We start from the raw sequence: 19,992 nt of genomic DNA on the forward strand, positions 1-19,992 counted from the left end.
TCAAATAAAAATAAATAAAAAAAACCTGTTAAATATCTGCTCTGAATTAAGATGCAACGATGTCAGCCAAAACAATGGGGTGTCATCTATGACACCACACCTTGACATTGAAAAAATCTATTTGGTTTATTGAGTAAGTGAAGTGGATTTACACCCGGTAACGGAATTTCATCATGGGTCCCTGATCTGTACAACATAGAAATGCATAATTATGGATATGAATGTCATTCTCTTCATGGTGATGTATCCTAAATAGGTATACTAAAGTATACATATGAAATATCTTCCTTTGCATATCTGGGTATTATTCTACACACTGGCTATTATTTTAATGAGCTCTGCTCTCAAACAAGACCACATTTTGTTGTTCCGGACCAAATCTGAAACAATCATAGATGTCAATGTTCCACAAGTTTGAACATCAAAGTACAGCACGGTAGAGATCAGTACACTTCAGCACAGTAAAGTATAGTACAGTACATTATAGTGTTCTCAACTTGTGTGCCCTACTGTGTACTGTACTGAACTAATACTCTGCTCTACTGTGCTGTCCAAACTTGTGAACCCAACTGTGGTTTGACTTCTATGATTTCCCATTGTAGCCAATTCAATTGCAGAAATCCGTTACCTGATTTTTGGTGATTTTAAAAGTAACTTTTTTAATCACTATCATAACTCTGCATTGTTGATGAAGGACCCATAACTATTTCACAGCACCTGTTGTTTATGAAGCATATGACAAATACATTTTATTTGACTTAATAATTTATAACGAAAATGTATATCAGTAAAAACACTAACTAATTGATAGGTCTACCTTTACTTGTTACTTCTGTTAACTTTCATTATTGTCCCTCATGAGGGAGAGAAATTAGAACATATCTTAAAGATGAGTGGGATTTTGGTAATGGTATTTCAAGGCACAAGCCAATGTATCTAAAACTTACACATGGCAGAAAAAAATGATCTAAAGCTAAAAATACAGTTCCTATAGAAAGTCTACACTCCCTTTCAAAATGTTCACCTTTTGTTGCCTTATAGCCTGGAATTAAAATACAAAATACACTGCTCCAAAAAATAAAGGGAACACTTAAACAACACAATGTAACTCAATCACACTTCTGTGAAATCAAACTGTCCACTTAGGAAGCAACACTGATTGACAATACATTTCACATGCTGTTGTGCAAATGGAATAGACAACAGGTGGAAATTATAGGCAATTAGCAAGACACCCCCAATAAAGGAGTGGTTCTGTAGGGGGTGATCACAGACCACTTCTCAGTTCCTATGCTTCCTGGCTGATGTTTTGGTCACTTTTGAATGCTGCCGGTGCTTTCACTCTAGTGGTAGCATGAGACGGAGTCTACAACCCACACAAGTGGCTCAGGTAGTGCAGCTCATCCAGGATAGCACTTCAATGCGATCTGTGGCAAGGTTTGCTGTGTCTGTCCAGAGCAGAGTGTAGAGTGTAGAGCAGAGTGTCCAGAGCATGGAGGCGCTATCAGGAGACAGGCCAGTACATCAGGAGACGTGGAGGAGGCCGTAGGAGGGCAACAACCCAGCAGCAGGACCGCTACCTCCGCCTTTGTGCAAGGAGGAGCAGGAGGAGCACTGCCAGAGCCCTGCAAAATGACCTCCAGCAGGCCACAAATGTGCATGTGTCTGCTCAAACGGTCAGAAACAGACTCCATGAGGGTGGTATGAGGGCCCGACGTCCACAGGCGGGGGTTGTGCTTACAGCCCAACACCGTGCAGGACGTTTGGTATTTGCCAGAGAACACCAAGATTGGCAAATTCGCCACTGGTGCCCTGTGCTCTTCACAGATGAAAGCAGGTTCACACTGAGCACGTGACAGAAGTGACACAGAGTCTGGACACGCCGTGGAGAACGTTATGCTGCCTGAAACTGCCTGAAACATCCTCCAGCATGACCGGTTTGGCGGTGGGTCAGTCATGGTGTGGGGTGGCATTTCTTTGGGGGGCCGCACAGCCCTCCATGTGCTCGCCAGAGGTAGCCTGACTGCCATTAGGTACCAAGATGAGATCCTCAGACCCCCTGTGAGACCAAATGCTGGTGCGGTTGGCCCTGGGTTCCTCCTAATGCAAGACAACCTCATGTGGCTGGAGTGTGTCAGCAGTTCCTGCAAGAGGAAGGCATTGATGCTATGGGCTGGCCCGCCCGTTCCCCAGAGCTGAATCCAATTGAGCACATCTGGGACATCATGTCTCGCTCCATCCACCAACGCCACGTTGCACCACAGACTGTCCAGGAGTTGGCGGATGCTTTAGTCCAGGTCTGGGAGGAGATCCCTCAGGAGAACATCCGCCACCTCATCAGGAGCATGCCCAGGCGTTGTAGGGAGGTCATACAGGCACATGGAGGCCACACACACTACTGAGCCTCATTTTGACTTGTTTTAAGGACATTACATCAAAGTTGGACCAGCCTGTAGTGTGGTTTTCCACTTTAATTTTGAGTGTGACTCCAAATCCAGACCTCCATGGGTTGATAAATTTGATTTCCATTGATCATTTTTGTGCAAGTAAGAATAAGAATATTTCATTCATTCAGATCTAGGATGTGTTATTTTAGTGTTCCCTTTATTTTTTTGACCAGTGTACTTAACACCCTTTGATCTACACATCCTACCGCACAAGTGACATTTTTTTATGTATTCTTTTGAAAATCAATAAATGGAATAGCTTGGTTGCTTACTGTAAGCGTCCACCCACCTTGTAATAGCAATCCTAAATTAGCTCAGGGCTAACCAATCACATTCAGAATCACACACCAAGTTTATTGGCCTCAACCTGTGTTAAATTGTATTGATTCACATGATTTCAGGATTCATTCAGCAGATCCTGTAGGTTATGTCTGCTAGTAGTGACTTGCAAAGCAAACACTCAATCATGAGCACCAAGGATCTTGAAAAAAACCAAAAAAACTCAGGGACAAAGTTGTGGAAAGGCACAGATTGGTGTCACAGCCAGGCATACAGTGCATTTGGAAAGTATTCAGACATTTTGTTACATTACAGCTTTATTCTAAAATATATGAAAGAAGAAGAAAAAAAACCATGACAAAGCAAAAACAGTTAAAAAAAAAAGTTTGCACATATTTGCATAAGTATTCAGACCCTTTGCCTTGAGACTCAAAATTGAGCTCAGGTGCATCCTGTTTCCATTGATCATCCTTGAGATGTTTCTCCAACTTGATTGGAGTCCACCTGTGGTAAATTCAATTGTTTGGGCATGATTTGGAAAGGCACACACCTGTCTATATAAGCTCCCTCATTTGACAGTGCATGTCAGAGCAAAAACTAAGCCATTAGGTCGAAGGAATTGTCCGTAGAGCTCCGAGACAGGTTTGTGTTAAGGCACAGATCTGGGGAAGGGTACCCAAACATTTCTGCAGCATTGAAGGTCCCCAAGAACACAGTAGCCTCCATCATTATCAAATGGAAGGAGTTTGGAACCACCGGGCGGCCAGCTCTCCTTGGAGCTGAGCAATCGGGGGGAAAAGGGCCTTGGTCAGGGAGGTGACCAAGAACCCGATGGTCACTCTGATAGAGCTTCAGTGTACTTGGGAGAACCTTCGAGAAGGACAACCATCTCTGCAGCACCACCAATTAGGCCATTATGGTAGAGTGACCGGACAGAAGCCACTCCTCAGTTAAAGGCACATGACAGCCCGCTTGGATTATGCCAAAAGGCACCTAAAGGACTCTGACTATGAGAAATAAGATTCTCTGGTCTGATGAAAGATTGAATTTTTTGGCCTGAATGAACCTGAGTGAACCTGGCTCCATCCCTACAGTGCATCATGGTGGTGGCAGCATCATGCTGTGGGGATTTTTTTTTCAGCGGCAGGGACTGGGAGTCAGGATGAACAGAGCAAAGTACAGAGAGTTCCTGGATGAAAACCTGCTCTAGTGCGCTCAGGACCTCAGACTGGGGGTGAATGTTCACCGTCAAACAGGACAATGACCCTAAGCTTACACAGCAGAGACAACGCATGAGTGGCTTCGGGACAAGTTTCTGAATGTTCTTGAGTGGCCGAGCCAGACCCCGGAATTGAACCCGATCGAACATCCCTATTTTCAGGAGATACCTGAAAATAGCTGTGCTGCGACGCTCCCCATCCAACTGACAGAGCTTGAAAGGGATATGCAGAGAAGAATGTTAGAAATTCCCCAAATACAGGAGTGTCAAGCTTGTTGCGGCATACCCAAGAAGACTTGAGGCTGTAATCGTTTCCAAAGGTCCTTCAACAAAGTACTGAGTAAAGGGTCTGAATATTTATGTATATTTCAGTTTAGTATTTTTTATACATTTGCCAAATGATTGAGTATTGTGTGTAGATTGATGGGGAAAAAAAACAATTTAATCATTTTTAGAATAAGGCTGTGGAAAAAGTCAAGGTCTGAATACTTTCCGAATGCGCTGTATTTCTAGAGAAGTCACATGTACACCTCTTGACTGCTGTTTCACTTCTTCATTTTTAAAATCCTCATTTTGGTCCATCAGAATTCAGAGCTTGAAATGTAAAACACAGAAGATTGAATCCTGTCAGGGTAAGACACATGTCAAACTCATTCCACAGAGGCCAGAGTTTCTGCGCTCCACCCTTGGACTTGATTGATAATTATGGTCACTGGTTAGTAAGGAACTTCCCTCATCTAATTGTCTCGGTCTTAATTGACAGGATAAAAACAAAAACCAGCAGACACTAAGCCCTCCATGGAATGAAATTGACACCCCTGTTTTAAGGCTTTGACCATAAACAATATTTAAAAAAATATATATTCTCAGTTCTCCTTTTGCAGAAGGAACTGTTCAGTCGTTAGACTTATGTGCGTGACAGACTGACTTGAATCCGATGTCAGCGAAGCCGTGACCTGGTTCAAGCCTGTATCGGACTGCACAGTTCTGTTAATGTTAGCTAGGTTTCAACCAATTCTCTATTTCAGACATTGATTGGCTTACCTCTTTGAGCATGTAACGTATGAATAGAACCCTGATGTACACATTAGGAACACCTACTCTTTCCGTGACATAGACTGACCACCTGAAACCAGGTGAAAGCTATGATCCTTTATTGATGTCACTTGTTAAATCCACTTCAATCAGTGTAGATAAAGGGGAGGAGACAGGTTAAAGAAGGACTTTTAAGCCTTGAGACAATTGAGACATGGATTATCTATGTGTTCCATTCAGATTGATATTGATATATTGATGTGCATTTGAACGGGGTATGGTAGCAGGTGCTAGGCGCACGGGTTTGAGTGTGTCAAGAACTGCAACGCTGCTGAGTTTTTCACGCTGAACAGTTTCCCGTGTGTATCAACAATGGTCCACCACCCAAAGGATATCCAGCCAACTTGAAACAACTGAGGAAAGGAAGCATTGGAGTCAACATGTGCCAGCATCCCTGTATAATGTTTTCAACACTTTGTAGTCCATGCCCTGATTAATTGAGGCTGTTCTGAGGGCAAATGGGGGTTCAACTCAATATTAGGTTGTTCCTAATGTTTTGTACACTCGTATGTTTTTGTTTTTTGCCCAGAAGCCCCCAGTGCCCAGGGCCAGGAGGAGATGGAGTGTGGCGTAGTGACCCCTGACCCCACTGATGACATCACACTGTCTCAGGTAAGGTAATCATCTTCAAATCATATTTTTTGCAGGAATCTCTATACGAATTATTTTCCTGAAAATAATGTGACACTATCAATCAGAGGTAAGGACATGTTACACTGAAGGACAATGTATGTTTGACAGTGTTCGGAGCATTGTGGTCTTAAAGTTAAATGGCATGCTCTGGAACTTAGGCGATGACTTTAACCTCCCGCTTTGTGCTGGATGTGCCAATGTGTAGTTCATACATGCATAATCTATGAGCGGAATTACTGTTTTACCTCAATTAGCCACAAAATCCCTAGTTTCAAAGCAACGTTTTTTTCTGGGAGCTGTGCTGCACCATTTTTCCCTACATTTTCCCCCACGGCTACCAGCCTCCTAGCAATTTGACTTCTAGCCAATGAGCTTCAGTCCTTCAGCATTTGAGTGACAGCCAACAAGTGTTGCGCACACACAGTAGAGGGAGAGCAATGATGTGGTACACATATCTGCACAAATGTGACGTAGTATGCAATTTTCGAGGACCCCTTACGGTTTGTGAGCACTACTTTCAGAACTACTGGCTAGAAAATATACAGTAGTACCAGATAATGTCTTTAAGGAACAGGACATCAGTGGGGAGGACAGTCTGAGTGAGGAGGAGAAGGCCAAACGCAGAGTGGAGAGACGCAGAGCCAAGAGGAAGGTGAGCAACACGCGCACACACACACCTACTCCTCCTGAGCCATAGTGAATAACATAGTCATGTGTATTCCTGATGCGTGATGCTGTTTCTATGTTTCTCTCAGCGTCAACGGGAGCGCAAGAAGCTGGAGCAGGTGAAGATGCCTGAGAGCGCCGAGCAGGTAAACTACAAACCAATATTACATGTCTTCTAAATTAATCTGAATCATATGACGATTAGCACCCTAATTTGCAGTATTCGAAAAAAGGAATGGTTTGTATAGAAATTAATGGTTGTTATAAAAAGGAATGGACAGTTGGCATTCCAGCTAGGTTATAATATGCTCTCTCTAACTGTGTGTGTTTACCAGGATGCTGAAGATGAGTATGATGATGGTGGTGAATCTGAGGAGGAGGAAGCAGAGGAGAGCGATTCTGAGCTTGAGGAGGAGGGTCAAGAAGAAGAAAAAGAGGATAGAGCAGCCATTCCTTGCTCCAAGGAGCCTCCCGCCCCATCCCCAGCCCCCTTGGGGACTAAAGGACCCCAGAAGACCGCTGCACGCCACTCTGAAGAGGTAGGGATAGATTGACTCCATCTTGGCAATGGCTTAAGAGCCTGGTCCCAGGTCTGTTTATGCTGTCTGTGACAATGACTATAGGAATTGTAAAGACTGCACAAACAGGTGGAACCAGGCCAATTATGTAGTGTTGTTGAGTCAAGAAACAGTCTGGGAAGCTACCCAGGCTAGTTTAGGGGAGCCGTCTCTTCTTGAGGAGTCTTAATACACACTGATGGGTACCTTTTTAGTAAACTACTCTCTCTCTCACACATATGATTTCTTTATTTTTGTCTCTCTACTGTAGGAACCGGAGTGGGATGTGAGCAGTGCATTCTTTGCCAACGCTGCTAGCCACATCAGGCCAAAAGGCTGGACCAAACCTGGGTGCAAGTCCAAGGAGAATGAGGGCAGAACCAGAGAGGTAAGTGGACCGTGAGCTTTGGGATATCTACCTTGCTGGCTAGTTGCTATGGTAAGAGTGGTGCTAGCCAGGATATCTAGCTAGATGGGTGTTTTGTTGATGTCTGTCTGTAAGAGTTGTTGTGGCAACGATAGCTAGCTAGCTACTTAGAAGTTACACTGGTAGGAGTGTTGTTGGGGATAAAGTTGTTTCTGTGGTAGGAGTGTTGATGATAGCTAGCTAGCTGTCTGCTGTGAGACTTAGGATATCTTGCCATCTAGAAGTCACTGCATTGTAGAAGTGTTGTTGGGGCTAAGGATAGCTAGGTAGCTAGCTAGTTGGTAAACACTTGCTGTTTGATAGCTGTTATAGCAGTGTTGGTGATTACTTGCTGTCTGCACTAAGAGTGTTGATGGCTAACTGTCTGCTCTGGTGGTAGTGTCAGGGCTAAGGATAGTGTGGTACAGTAACTATTAACTGTGGTAGGAGTGTTGGGGCTAAGGATAGCGAGGTACAGTAGCTGTTTACTGTGGTAGGAGTGTGGGGGCTAAGGATAGTGAGGTACAGTAACTATTTACTGTGGTAGGAGTGTGGGGGCTAAGGATAGCGAGGTACAGTAACTATTTACTGTGGTAGGAGTGTGGGGGCTAAGGATAGCGAGGTACAGTAGCTGTTTACTGTGGTAGGAGTGTTGGGGCTAAGGATAGCGAGGTACAGTAACTATTTACTGTGGTAGGTAGGAGTGTGGGGGCTAAGGATAGCGAGGTACAGTAGCTGTTTACTGTGGTATGAGTGTTGGGGCTAAAGATAGCGAGGTACAGTAACTATTTACTGTGGTCGGAGTGTGGGGGCTAAGGATAGTGAGGTACAGTAACTATTTACTGTGGTAGGAGTGTTGGCAATAGGTTGCTGTCAGTAGTAGGAGTGTTGATGGCTAACTGTCTACTGTAATAGGGGAGACCAGGGGTAAATTGGACGCCTTAGTCTAGAGTGCTGTGTTAAATTGTGCTCAGGAGCATTTTTTACATCTCAAAATGGTTAAAATAGGAACTAATTGATGTGATGATTGAAAGAAAATCTGTGTTTGCACCTTTTACTATCATTCTAAATTGCCACTTCTCTTTTTTGGATTGTCCTGTGGAACATTCCATGTGTCTAATGATGTATCATTTTCCAGTAAGAAAAGGTATTTTGATTGGTATAGTTGATGAAAATATGCTGAACAAAAATATAAACGCAACAATTTCGTTTTTGTCATTAGTTTTCATCAGGGAAAAACAGGTAGTTGACTAATATTTTTCTTCATAGTTATTGTTGACAAAATTAACACTGCCCTGCAGCCTGTTATGTTCAATTGTAACATTTCACTTCCGCCACTCTCGGTTGAATTGTAAACGACTGGTATGTCCAAGAAACACAGTTGTTGTGTAATGGTAGCTAAGACGTACAGTACCAGTCAAAAGTTTGGACACACCTACTCATTCAAAGGTTTTAGTTTATTTTTACTATTTTCTACATTGTAGAATAATAGTGAAGACATCAAAACTACAAAATAACACATATGGAATCATGAAGTAACCAAAAAAGTATTTCATATTTGAGATTTTTCGAAGTAGCCACCATTTGCCTTGATGACAGCTTTGCACACTTGGCATTCTCTCCACAAGCTTTACCTGGAATGCTTTTCCAACAGTCTGAAGGAGTTTTCACATATGCTGAGCACTTGTTGGCTGCTTTTGCTTCCCTCTGCGGTCCAACTCATCCCAAACCATCTCAACTGGGTTGAGGTCGGTTGATTGTGGAGGCCAGATCATCTGATGCAGCACTCCATCACTCTCCTCCCTGGTCAAATAGCCCTTATACAGCCTGGAGGTGTGTTGGGTCATTATCCTGTTGCAAAACAAATGATAGTCCCACTAAGCGCAAATCAGATGAGATGGTGTATCGCTGCAGAATGCTGTGGTAGCCATGCTGGTTAAGTGTGCCTTGAATTCGAAATAAATCACTGACAGTGTCACCAGCAAAGCACCATCACAACGGAGATCCTCCGTTTACCTACTCTGCGTTTCACAAAGACACACGGCAGTTGGAACCAAAAATCTCAAATTTGGACTCATCAGACCAAAGAACACATTTCCACCAGTCTAATGTCCATTGCTCGTGTTTCTTGGCCCAAGCAAGTCTCTTCATATTGGTGTTCTTTAGTAGTGGTTTCTTTGCCGCAATTTGAACCTGATTTCACGCAGTCTCCTCTGAACAGTTGATGTTGAGATGTGTGTGTGTGTGTGTGTTACCTGAACTCTGTAGCATTTATTTGGACTGCAATCTGAGGTGCAGTTAACTCTAATGAACTTATCCTCTGCAGCAGAAGTAACTCTGGGTCTTCCTTTCCTGTGGCGGTCCTCATGAGAGCCAGTTTCAACATAGCACTTGATGGTTTGTACATGTAGGTGGGGGTGAAGTGACTATGCATAGATAATAAACAGCTAGTAGCAGCAGTGTACAAAACAAATGTAGGGGGGGGGGGGGGGGGGGGGGGTTGTCAATGTAATAGTCCTATTTGATACATTTTTCATCAGTCTTCTGGCTTGGGAGTAGAAGCTGTTAATTAAGGAGCATTTTGGTCCTAGACTTGGCGCTCCGGTACCGCTTGCTGTGCGGTAGCAGAGAAAACAGTCTATAACTTGGGTGACTGGAGTCGCTGACAATTTCATGGGCTTTCCTCTGACACCACCTGGTATAGAGGTCCTGAATGGCAGGAATATTGGCCTCGATGTACTGGGCCGTACGCACCACCCTCTGTAGTGCCTTACGGTCAGATGTCGAGCAGTTGCCATACCAGGCGGTGACGCAACCGGTCAGGATGCTCTCGATGGTGCAGCTGTATAACTTTTTGAGGATCTGGAGACCCATGCCAAGTCTTTTCAGTCTCCTGAGGGGAAAAGGTTTTGTCGTGCCCTCTTCACGACTGTCTTGGTGTGTTTGGACCATGATAGCTCATTAATGATGTGGACACCAAGGAACCTGAAACTCCACTACAGCCCGTTGATGTTAATGGGGGCCTGTTCGTCCTGTAGTCCAGGATCAGCTCTTTAGTCTTGCTCACATTGAGGTAGATGTTGTTGTCCTGCCACCATACTGCCAGTTCTCTTACCACCTCCCTATAGGCTGTCTCATCGTTGTCGGTGATCAGGCCTACCACTGTTGTGTCATCAGCAAACTTAATGATGGTGTTGGAGTCGTGTTTGGCCATGCGGTCATGTGTGAACAGGGACTACAGGAGGGGACTAAGTACACACCCCTGAGGGGCCCCAGTGTTGAGGATCAGTGTGCCAGACGTGTTGTTGCCTACCCTTACCAGCTGGGGGTGGCCGGTCAGGAAGTCCAGGATCCAGTTACAGAGGAAGGTGTTTTCGGCCCAGGGTCCTTAGCTTAGTGATGAGCTTCGTGGGCATTATGGTGTTGAACGTTGAGCTGTAGTCAATGAACAGCATTCTCACATAGGTGTTCCTTTTGTCCAGGTGGGAAAGGGCAGTGTGTAGTGCGATTGCGTTATCTGTGGCTCTGTTGGGGCGGTATGCGAATTGGAGTGGGTCTAGAGTATACGGGAGGGTGTTGTTGATGTAAGTCATGACCAGCCTTTCGAAGCATTTTTGATTACTGTCCAATACTATGGGGCGGTAATCATTTAGGCAGGTTACCTTTGCTTCCTTGGGCACAGGGACTATGGTGGTCTGCTTGAAACATGTAGGTATTACAGAAAATGTAAATGAAAACACTTGCCAGTTGGTTCTTGCGTGCTTTGAGTACATGTCCTGGTAATCCATCTGGCCCCATGGCTTTGTGAATGTTGACCTGTTTAAAGGTCTTGCGCACATCGGCTACCGAGAGCATTATCACAATCATCCAGAACAGCTGGTACTCTCGTGCATGCTTCAGTGTTGCTTGCCTTGAGGCAAGCATAAAAGGCAGTCACTAGGCAGGTCGCATCTGGGTATACCTTTTGTAGTCCGTAATAGTTTTCAAAGCCCTGCCACATTGGAAGGGGGTCGGAGACTGTGTAGTAGCATTCAATCTTAATCCTGTATTGTTGATGGTCATCTGAGGGTAAAGCGGATTTCTTATAAGTGTCCGGATTAGTGTCCCGCTCCTTGAAAGTGGCAGCTCTAGCCTTTAGCTCAATGCGGATGTTGCCTGTAATCCATGGCTTCTGGTTGGGATATGTAGGTACTAGAGGTCGACCGATTAATCGGAATGGCCGATTAATTGGGACCGATTTCAAGTTGTCATAACAATCGAAAATCTGTATTTTTGGACAACGATTTGGCAGATAAAAAAACAATAATAATAATAATTTTACACCTTTATTTAACTAGGCAAGTCAGTTAAGAACACATTCTTATTTTCAATGATGGCCTAGGAACGGTGGGTTAATTGCTTTGTTCAAGGGCAGAACGACATATTTTTACCTTGTCAGCTCGGGGATTCAATCTTGCAACCTTACAGTTAACTAGTCCAACGCTATAACCACCTGCCTTACATTGCACTCCACGAGGAGCCTGCCTGTTATGCGAATGCAGTAAGAAGCCAAGGTAAGTTGCTAGCTAGCATTAAACTTACCTTATAAAAAAAAACAATCAATCAATCATAATCACTAGTTAAGTACACATGGTTGATGATATTACTCGTTTATTTAGCTGCATTTAATCGATGCGGTGCGCATTGCGCGAAAAAGGACTGTCGTTGCTCCAACGTGTACCTAACCATAAACATCAATGCATTTCTTAAAATCAATACACAAGTATATATTTTTAAACCTGCATATTTAGTTAATATTGCCTGCTAAGATGAATTTCTTTTAACTAGGAAAATTGTGTCACTTCTCTTGCAACAGAGTCAGGGTATATGCAGCAGTCTGGGCATCCTGGCTCGTTGCGAACTGTGCGAAGACTATTTCTTCCTAACAAAGACAGCCAACTTCGCCAAACGGGGGATGATTTAACAAAAGCGCATTTGCGAAAAAAGCACAATCGTTGCAGGACTGTACCTAGCCATAAACATCAATGCCGTTCTTAAAATCAATACACAGAAGTGTATATTTTTCAACCTGCATATTTAGCTAAAAGAAATCCAGGTTAGCAGGCAATATTAACCAGGTGAAATTGTCACTTCTCTTGCGTTCATTGCACGCAGAGTCAGGGTATATGCAACAGTTTGGGCCGCCTGGCTCGTTGCGAACTAATTTGCCAGAATTGTACGTAATTATGACTTAACATTGAAGGTTGTACAATGTAACAGCAATATTTAGACTTAGGGATGCCACCCGTTAGATAAAATACGGAACGGTTCCGTATTTCACTGAAAGAATAAACGTTTTGTTTTCGAAATGATAGTTTCCCGATTCGACCATATTAATGACCAAAGGCTCGTATTTCTGTGTGTTATTATGTTATAATTAAGTCTATGTGCTTCAAGCATTGCGCTGTTTATGACTTCAAGCCTATCAACTCCTGAGATTAGGTTGGTGTACCGAATGTGAAATGGCTAGCTAGTTAGCAGGGTGCGCGTATACTGTATACTGTTACACTGGCAATACTAAAGTGCCCAAAATAACATCCAATAGTCAAAGGTATATGAAATACAAATGGTATAGAGAGAAATAGTCCTATGAATACTATATTAACTAAAGCCTAAAACTTCTTACCTGGGAATATTGAAGTCTCATGTTAAAAGGAACCACCAGCTTTCATATGTTCTCATGTTCTGAGCAAGGAACTTAAACGTTAGCTTTCTTACATGGCACATATTGCACTTTTCTTTCTTCTCCCAACACTTTGTTTTTGCATTATTTAAACCAAATTGAACATGTTTCATTATTTATTTGAGACTAAATTGATTTTATTGATGTATTATATTAAGTTAAAATAAGTGTTCATTCAGTGTTGTAATTGTCATTTATTACAAAAACATTTTTTTGTCAGATTCATTGGTATCTGCTTTTTTTGGTCCTCCAATAATCGGTATCTGTGTTGAAAAATCATAATCGGTCGACCTCTAGTAGGTACGGTCTCTATGGGGATGACGTCGTCGATGCACTTATTGATAAAGCCATTGGAATGTGTTCCCGGGATTCATCCAGTCTGTGCTAGCAAAACAGTCCTGTAGCGTAGCATCCGCGTCATCTGACTACTTCCGTGTTGAGCGAGTCACTGGTACTTCCTGCTTTAGTTTTTGCTTATAAGCAGGAATCAGGAAGATAGAATTATGGTCAGATTTGCCAAATGGAGGGTGGGAGAGTGCTTTGTATGCATCTCTGTGTGTGGAGTAAAGGTGGTCTGTAGTGTTTTTTTTTTCCTTCTCTGGTTGCATGTGTGACATGCTGGTAAAAATTTGGTAAAACTAATTTGTTTGCCTGCATTAAATTCCCTGGCCACTAGGAGCGCCGCTTCTGGGTGAGCATTTTCTTGTTTGATTGTGGCCTTAGAGTTGGTTGAGCGCAGTCTTAGTGCCAGCATCGGTCTGTGGTGGTAAATAGACAGCTACAAATAGTTTAGATGAGAACTCTCTCGGTAGGTAGTGTGGTCTACATCTTATCATAAGGTACTCTACCTCAGGAGAGCAATACCTCGAGACTTCTTTAATACTAGACATTGCGCACCAGCTGTTATTGACAAAAAGACAACACACCCCCATCCCTCGGCTTACCAGACGTAGCTTCTCTGTTCTGCTTGTGCATTGAAAATCCCTCCAGCTCTATATTATCCATGTTGTCGTTCAGCAACGACTCGGTGAAACATAAGATATTACGGTTCTTAATGTCCTGTTGGTAGGATAATTGTAGATAATCAATTTTATTTATTACGTTAGCAAGTAGAATTGATGGCAGTGGGAGTTTACTCTGATTGCCTACGGATTCTCAGAAGGCAGCGTGATCTGCATCCTCTTTTCCTCCGTGTTTTCTTCACGCAAATTACATGGATCTGGGCCTGTTCCCGGGAGAGCAGTATATCTTTCTCGTCAGACTCGTTAAAGGAAAAAGCTTCTTCCAGTTCGTGGTGAGTAATCCCAGTTCTGATGTCCAGAAGTTATTTTTGGTCATAAGAGACGGTACCAGCAACATTATGTACAAAATAAGTAAACAAATAAGCTAGAAAACGAACAAAATAGCCCAATTGGTTAGGAGCATTAAAACGTCAGCCATCCTCTTCGGCACCATCTTACTATATGTGTTATTCAATAGTTTTGATGTCTTCAATATTATTCTACAATGTAGAAAATAGTAAAATAAAGAAAACCCCTGGAATGAGTAGGTGTAAACTTTTGACTGGTACTGTATGTTTGTATAAAAATATTATTCATCTAACTCCAACAATCTTTTCATGAATAAGCAAAAGGCTTTTATCTGGTCTCCCATCGTGTTGATATCTGTAGGCCGTGGCAGGTTCAATGCCCTCCCTAAGATGAGGTGAACTCTGCATCTGGTAAACAGTTATTGGAACGTTTATGTGTTTGCCCTCGCATAGTCTCACACACACATACATAGATACACATACACTGCCAGAGCACGGTCAGTCGTGTCACTGGGTCAAAGGTTACCAACAGTTTTATTTATGCGTATGTATGTATATATACATAGGCCTAGGATACATCAGTAAGATGTGACTGACTTTCTAGGAAATGATATATATATGTATCCTAGTCCTACGTGCTTTTTATCTAACACTTTTCCACAAAGTGCTAATTAGCATGTTATAACAGCAACCCAGGCCTAGAGCTTCAGGTTACAGTGACAGTAAACATCTTCCTAGGTAGGACAAACTCTAGGGAGCTAATATGTGAACACATTAATGTATTTGCCTTACTTTTTTGGGAACATGTTCTGGTTTCTTCAGGTGAATGGAACAGATGCTGTGACTAAGAGAAGCGCCTCGTTGACAGGTGAGTGTGTGCGTTTATACTACTCTCTGTACACACCCTCAAACACATACGGGTGCACACACACACACACCTTGCTGTGCAAACATGCTCAGATGTTGTTTGTACATTTGAGCCTCTGGCTGTGTATGTGCCCTGTAGAAAAAGGGATCAAGCTGGTGCAGGAGGGCCAGTATTCTCAGGCCGTCGTTATGTTTACAGAAGCCATCAAATACGACCCAAAGGATTACAGGTAATGTCACACCATTATATGTCTGCATTATATCACTTATATCACTGCATGACCTCTGACCTCAATACGCTAGTTACAGTGAGCTCCAAAAGTATTGGGACAGTGACACCTTTTTTGTTGTGACAGGGGAGGTTAGCATTTTTGGGGGGTATTATATTTATGCCTCTAACTTTCTCACTCACTTATTCACGATTCATTTAAGGATTATCTGTAACCATGGTAGCATCCACATTCATGTAGATGTGTTTAGAAACATTCTATTATTACAAAAGTGACTCCAAGATGACACTGCATTAATTACCATTAATTTCTATTGGGCACAAAATAATCTGAAACACAACCAAAACAAACAGCAAATGCATCCAACAAGTTTGCAGAGTCACAAGCTTGATGTAGTCATTGTGTTTTAGGAATATGGAACCAAATACTTAACTTTATATTTCTTTAATACACAAATATGTGCATTTGTCCAAATACCTTTGTTCCCCTAAAATGTACGAAAAGTGCTGTAATTTCTGAACGGTTCACCCGATATGATTGAAAATACCCACAAATGAATGCTGACAGTCTACAATTTAACCTCCTACTCATTGTATAATTTCAAAGCCTAAACAACAAAGCATGTGTCGCTGTCCTATTAATCAATCAATCAAATGTAGATATAAAGGCCATTTTACATCAGTAGATGTCAAAGTGATATACAGAAACCCATCCTAAAACCCCAAACAGAAAGCAATGCAGATGTAGAAGCACGGTGGCTAGGAAAAACTCCCTAGAAAGGCCAAAACCTAGGAAGAAACCTAGAGAGGAACCAGGCTATGAAGGGTGGCCAGTCCTCTTCTGGCTGTTCCGGGTGAAGATTATAACAGTACATGGCCAATATGTTCAAACGTTCATCACAGTGGTTGTCGAGGGTGTAACAGGTCAGTTGGCTTTTCATAGCCGAGCATTGAGAGTTCGAGACCGCAGGTGCTGTAGAGAGAAATATTAGAAAACAGCACGACCAGGTGGACTTGTCCCAGGGCTCAGGTCCTCCGGGAGGGGGAGAGAGCGAGAATTAGAGGGTACATTGGTACAGTACGGCATAGACAATAAACCACAATTTACCCTGTGTGTCTGTCTCCGTGTGTGTCTGTCTCCGTGTGTGCCTGTCTCCGTGTGTGCCTGTCTCCGTGTGTGCCTGTCTCCGTGTGTGCGTGTCTCCGTGTGTGCGTGTCTCTGTGTGTGTGTCCTTGTATCTGTGTGTGTGTGTGTGTCTCCTTGTCTCTGTGTGTGTGTGTGTGTGTGTGTGTGTGTGTGTCTCTCTGTGTGTGTGTGTGTGTGTCTCTGTGTGTGTGTGTGTGTGTGTCTCTCTCTGTGTGTGTGTGTGTTTATCTGTCTGTCCGTCCATCCAGGTTCTTTGGGAACCGGTCGTACTGTTATAGCTGTTTGGAGCAGTACCCCCAGGCCCTGTCTGATGCTGAGAGGTCCATCCAGCTGGCACCTGACTGGCCTAAAGGACACTTCCGCAAGGGCAGTGCACTCATTGGGATGAAGGTGGACCACAGACTGCATAACTGTCCTCTCCTGTTCTATTGTATTCTATAGGAAGCACATTCTCCGTATAGTGATTGTTCACAAATGATATAATATATGCTTATGCAGGCTTGATGTGTCTTGACCTCCTAAGTGTGTGTGTGTGTAGCGGTACAGTGAGGCGGAGAAAGCCATGGAACAGGTGCTGAAGCTGGATAAAGACTGTGAGGAGGCTGTCAGTGATCTCTTCAACTGCAAAGTCTTACAGCTTATGGTGAACACACACATTTTTGAATAAACATGCACATGTTCAAGCCTGCACACAGACGTGGCTATGTGCTACCAACGTGCTCACGATACGTATGGGAAATGGCAATGTATAGCTGTTACAGATCACCCAAAACTGTTTCCTAGTCTCCTTTCTTTTATGAAAAGCAGCGGAGGACAGAAAGACTGGAGTTTAGGTTTAGTGCTTTTCACACCGCTACTCTGGGACCCACAGCTGTTCCATGTGTAGTGCCGTGGAAAAGTATTTGCCCCCGTTCTCTATTTTTGCATATTTTTGATACTGAATGTTATCAGATCTTCAACCAAAAACCTAATATTAGATAAAGGGAAAATGTTGCGCTCTCTCGCCCGCTCTGTCGCGCTCTCTCGCCCGCTCTGTCGCGCTCTCTCTCCCGCTGTGTCTCGCCCACACGGTCGCGCTCTCTCGCCCGCTCTGTCGCGCTCTCTCGCCCGCTCTGTCGCGCTCTCTCGCCCGCTCTGTCGCGCTCTCTCGCCCGCTCTGTCGCGCTCTCTCGCCCGCTCTGTCGCGCTCTCTCGCCCGCTCTGTCGCGCTCTCTCGCCCGCTCTGTCGCGCTCTCTCGCCCGCTCTGTCGCGCTCTCTCGCCCGCTCTGTCGCGCTCTCTCGCCCGCTCTGTCGCGGTCTCTCGCCCGCTCTGTCGCGCTCTCTCGCCCGCTCTGTCGCGCTCTCTCGCCCGCTCTGTCGCGCTCTCTCGCCCGCTCTGTCGCGCTCTCTCGCCCGCTCTGTCGCGCTCTCTCGCCCGCTCTCTCGCGCCCGCTCTGTCGCGATCTCTCGCCCGCCCCGCTCTGTCGCGCCCCGCTCTGTCGCGCCCCGCTCTGTCTCGCCCGCTCTGTCTCGCCTCGCCCGGTCTCGCTCCGTCGCGCCTCGCCCGGTCTCGCTCCGTCGCGCCTCGCCCGGTCTCGCTCCGTCGCGCCTCGCCCGGTCTCGCTCCGTCGCGCCTCCGTCGCGCCTTGGTTACCTGCAAGGAAACACATGCCGTCATCCTTGCTTTGCACAAAAATGGCTTCACAGGCAAGGATATTGCTGCCAGTAAGGTTGCACCTAAATCAATAATTTATTGGATCATCAAGAACTTCAAGGAGAGCGGTTCAATTGTTGTGAAGAAGGCTTCAGGGCGCCCAAGAAAATCCAGCAAGTGCCAGAACCGTCTCCTAAAGTTGATTCAGCTGCGGGATCGGGGCACCACCAGTACAGAGCTTGCTCAGGAATGGCAGCAGGCAGGTGTGAGTGCATCTGCACACACAGTGAGGCGAAGACTTTTGGAGGATGGCCTGGTGTCAAGAACGGCAGCAAAGAAGCCACTTCTTTCCAGGAAAAACATCAGGGACAGACTGATATTCTGCAAAAGGTACAGGGATTGGAATGCTGAGGACTGGGGTAAAGTCATTTTCTCTGATGAATACCCTTTCCGATTGTTTGGGGCATCCAGAAAAAAGCTTGTCCGGAGAAGACAAGGTGAGCGCTCCCATCAGCCCTGTGTCATACCAACAGTAAGGTATCCAGAGACCATTCATGTGTGGGGTTGCTTCTCAGCCAAGGGAGTGGGATCACTCACAATTTTGCCTAAGAACACAGCCATGAATAAAGAATGGTACCAACACATCCTCCGAGAGCAACTTCTCCCAACAATCCAGGAACAGTTTGGTGACGAACAATACCTTTTCCAGCATGATGGAGCACCTTGTCATAAGGCAAAAGTGATAACTAAGTGTCTCGGGGAACAAAACATCGCTATTTTGATTCCCAGGACAGGAAACTCCCCAGACCTTAATCCCATTGAGAACTTGTGGTCAATCCTCAAGAGGCGGGTGGACAAACAAAAACCCACAAATTCTGACAAACTCCATGCATTGATTATGCAAGAATGGGCTGCCATCAGTCAGGATGTGGCCCATAAGTTAATTGACAGCATGCCAGGTCAGATTGCAGAGGTCTTGAAAAAGAAGGGTCATCACTACAAATATTGACTCTTTGCATCAACTTCATGTAATTGTCAATAAAAGCCTTTGACACTTGAAATGAATGAAATGCTTGTAATTATACTTCAGTATTTGTTAGAAAAATTATGATTAAATGACTGAACAATAGTCTTATTTTAAATGAAACTGTAACTAAGTAAACTTATACTCTGTTTTATTATATCTGATTAACAATATGAGTTCATAAGAAGGGATTGTGTGACACGGACAAGGAGTAATTAAAGTTAATGAACACCATTCCAACTAGGAAGAAAGGAATGGTTTGTGGATTAAGTAAACAGATAAGGTAGTTAACCTATGGTTGATCCGACAAAACTGAGCTCTGGGGTGTTTTAGATAAGGCAGTGAGTGCATTCCTTGCTTTTCTGTTAATTAGAACTGTCAGCTAAGTGGTGATCGATAATAGTGAGGAGTCAAAAGTTAATTCAGTTGTGTTGTGTGTCTTGTGTTAGTGAGTTGGAATGAACTTTGAATGAACTTTTAAAGTTCCCTTTGTCCCGGTCGAGAGGAGGAGATTCATTTTAGAAGCAATGAAATAACGTCATGTTATTGTATATAAACTGTTGCTCGTGGTAATGTGGCAGCGCGCTCTGAGAATAAATTCTGTGACCTATTATTGATAAAACTGGTCTCCGTCTATTTTATGCAAACAAGAATCTTACAAATTCTCATAAAATAGATTAAGGGAATTCAATTAATGAAAACATATTGGAGAAACTAAATTACAGTAACAGTGTTCCATAGTAACATCTGACAAAAAT

The 19,992-nt window shown here is 43.9% G+C and overlaps 1 protein-coding gene across 4 annotated transcripts in view; it reads left to right on the forward strand.

Moving 5' to 3' along the window:
- Window positions 1–19,992, forward strand: part of LOC110531174 (stress-induced-phosphoprotein 1) — a 36,837-nt gene that overhangs the window by 11,487 nt on the left and 5,358 nt on the right. Inside the window, exons 2-10 of one of the 4 annotated variants that reach the window (XM_021614420.2) lie at window positions 5,573–5,652; window positions 6,242–6,325; window positions 6,429–6,485; window positions 6,675–6,878; window positions 7,168–7,284; window positions 15,156–15,201; window positions 15,340–15,430; window positions 16,825–16,966; window positions 17,115–17,219. In XM_021614420.2, the coding sequence (XP_021470095.2) occupies window positions 5,573–5,652; window positions 6,242–6,325; window positions 6,429–6,485; window positions 6,675–6,878; window positions 7,168–7,284; window positions 15,156–15,201; window positions 15,340–15,430; window positions 16,825–16,966; window positions 17,115–17,219 (926 nt within the window). Of the gene's footprint in view, window positions 1–5,569; window positions 5,653–6,241; window positions 6,326–6,428; window positions 6,486–6,674; window positions 6,879–7,167; window positions 7,285–15,155; window positions 15,202–15,339; window positions 15,431–16,824; window positions 16,967–17,114; window positions 17,220–19,992 lie in introns of all 4 variants that reach the window. The other 3 variants (XM_021614431.2, XM_021614425.2, XM_021614413.2) reach the window with 3 other exon arrangements.

This window comes from Oncorhynchus mykiss, chromosome 1 (assembly GCF_013265735.2).
Source record: "Oncorhynchus mykiss isolate Arlee chromosome 1, USDA_OmykA_1.1, whole genome shotgun sequence".
Lineage (NCBI taxonomy): Eukaryota > Metazoa > Chordata > Actinopteri > Salmoniformes > Salmonidae > Oncorhynchus > Oncorhynchus mykiss.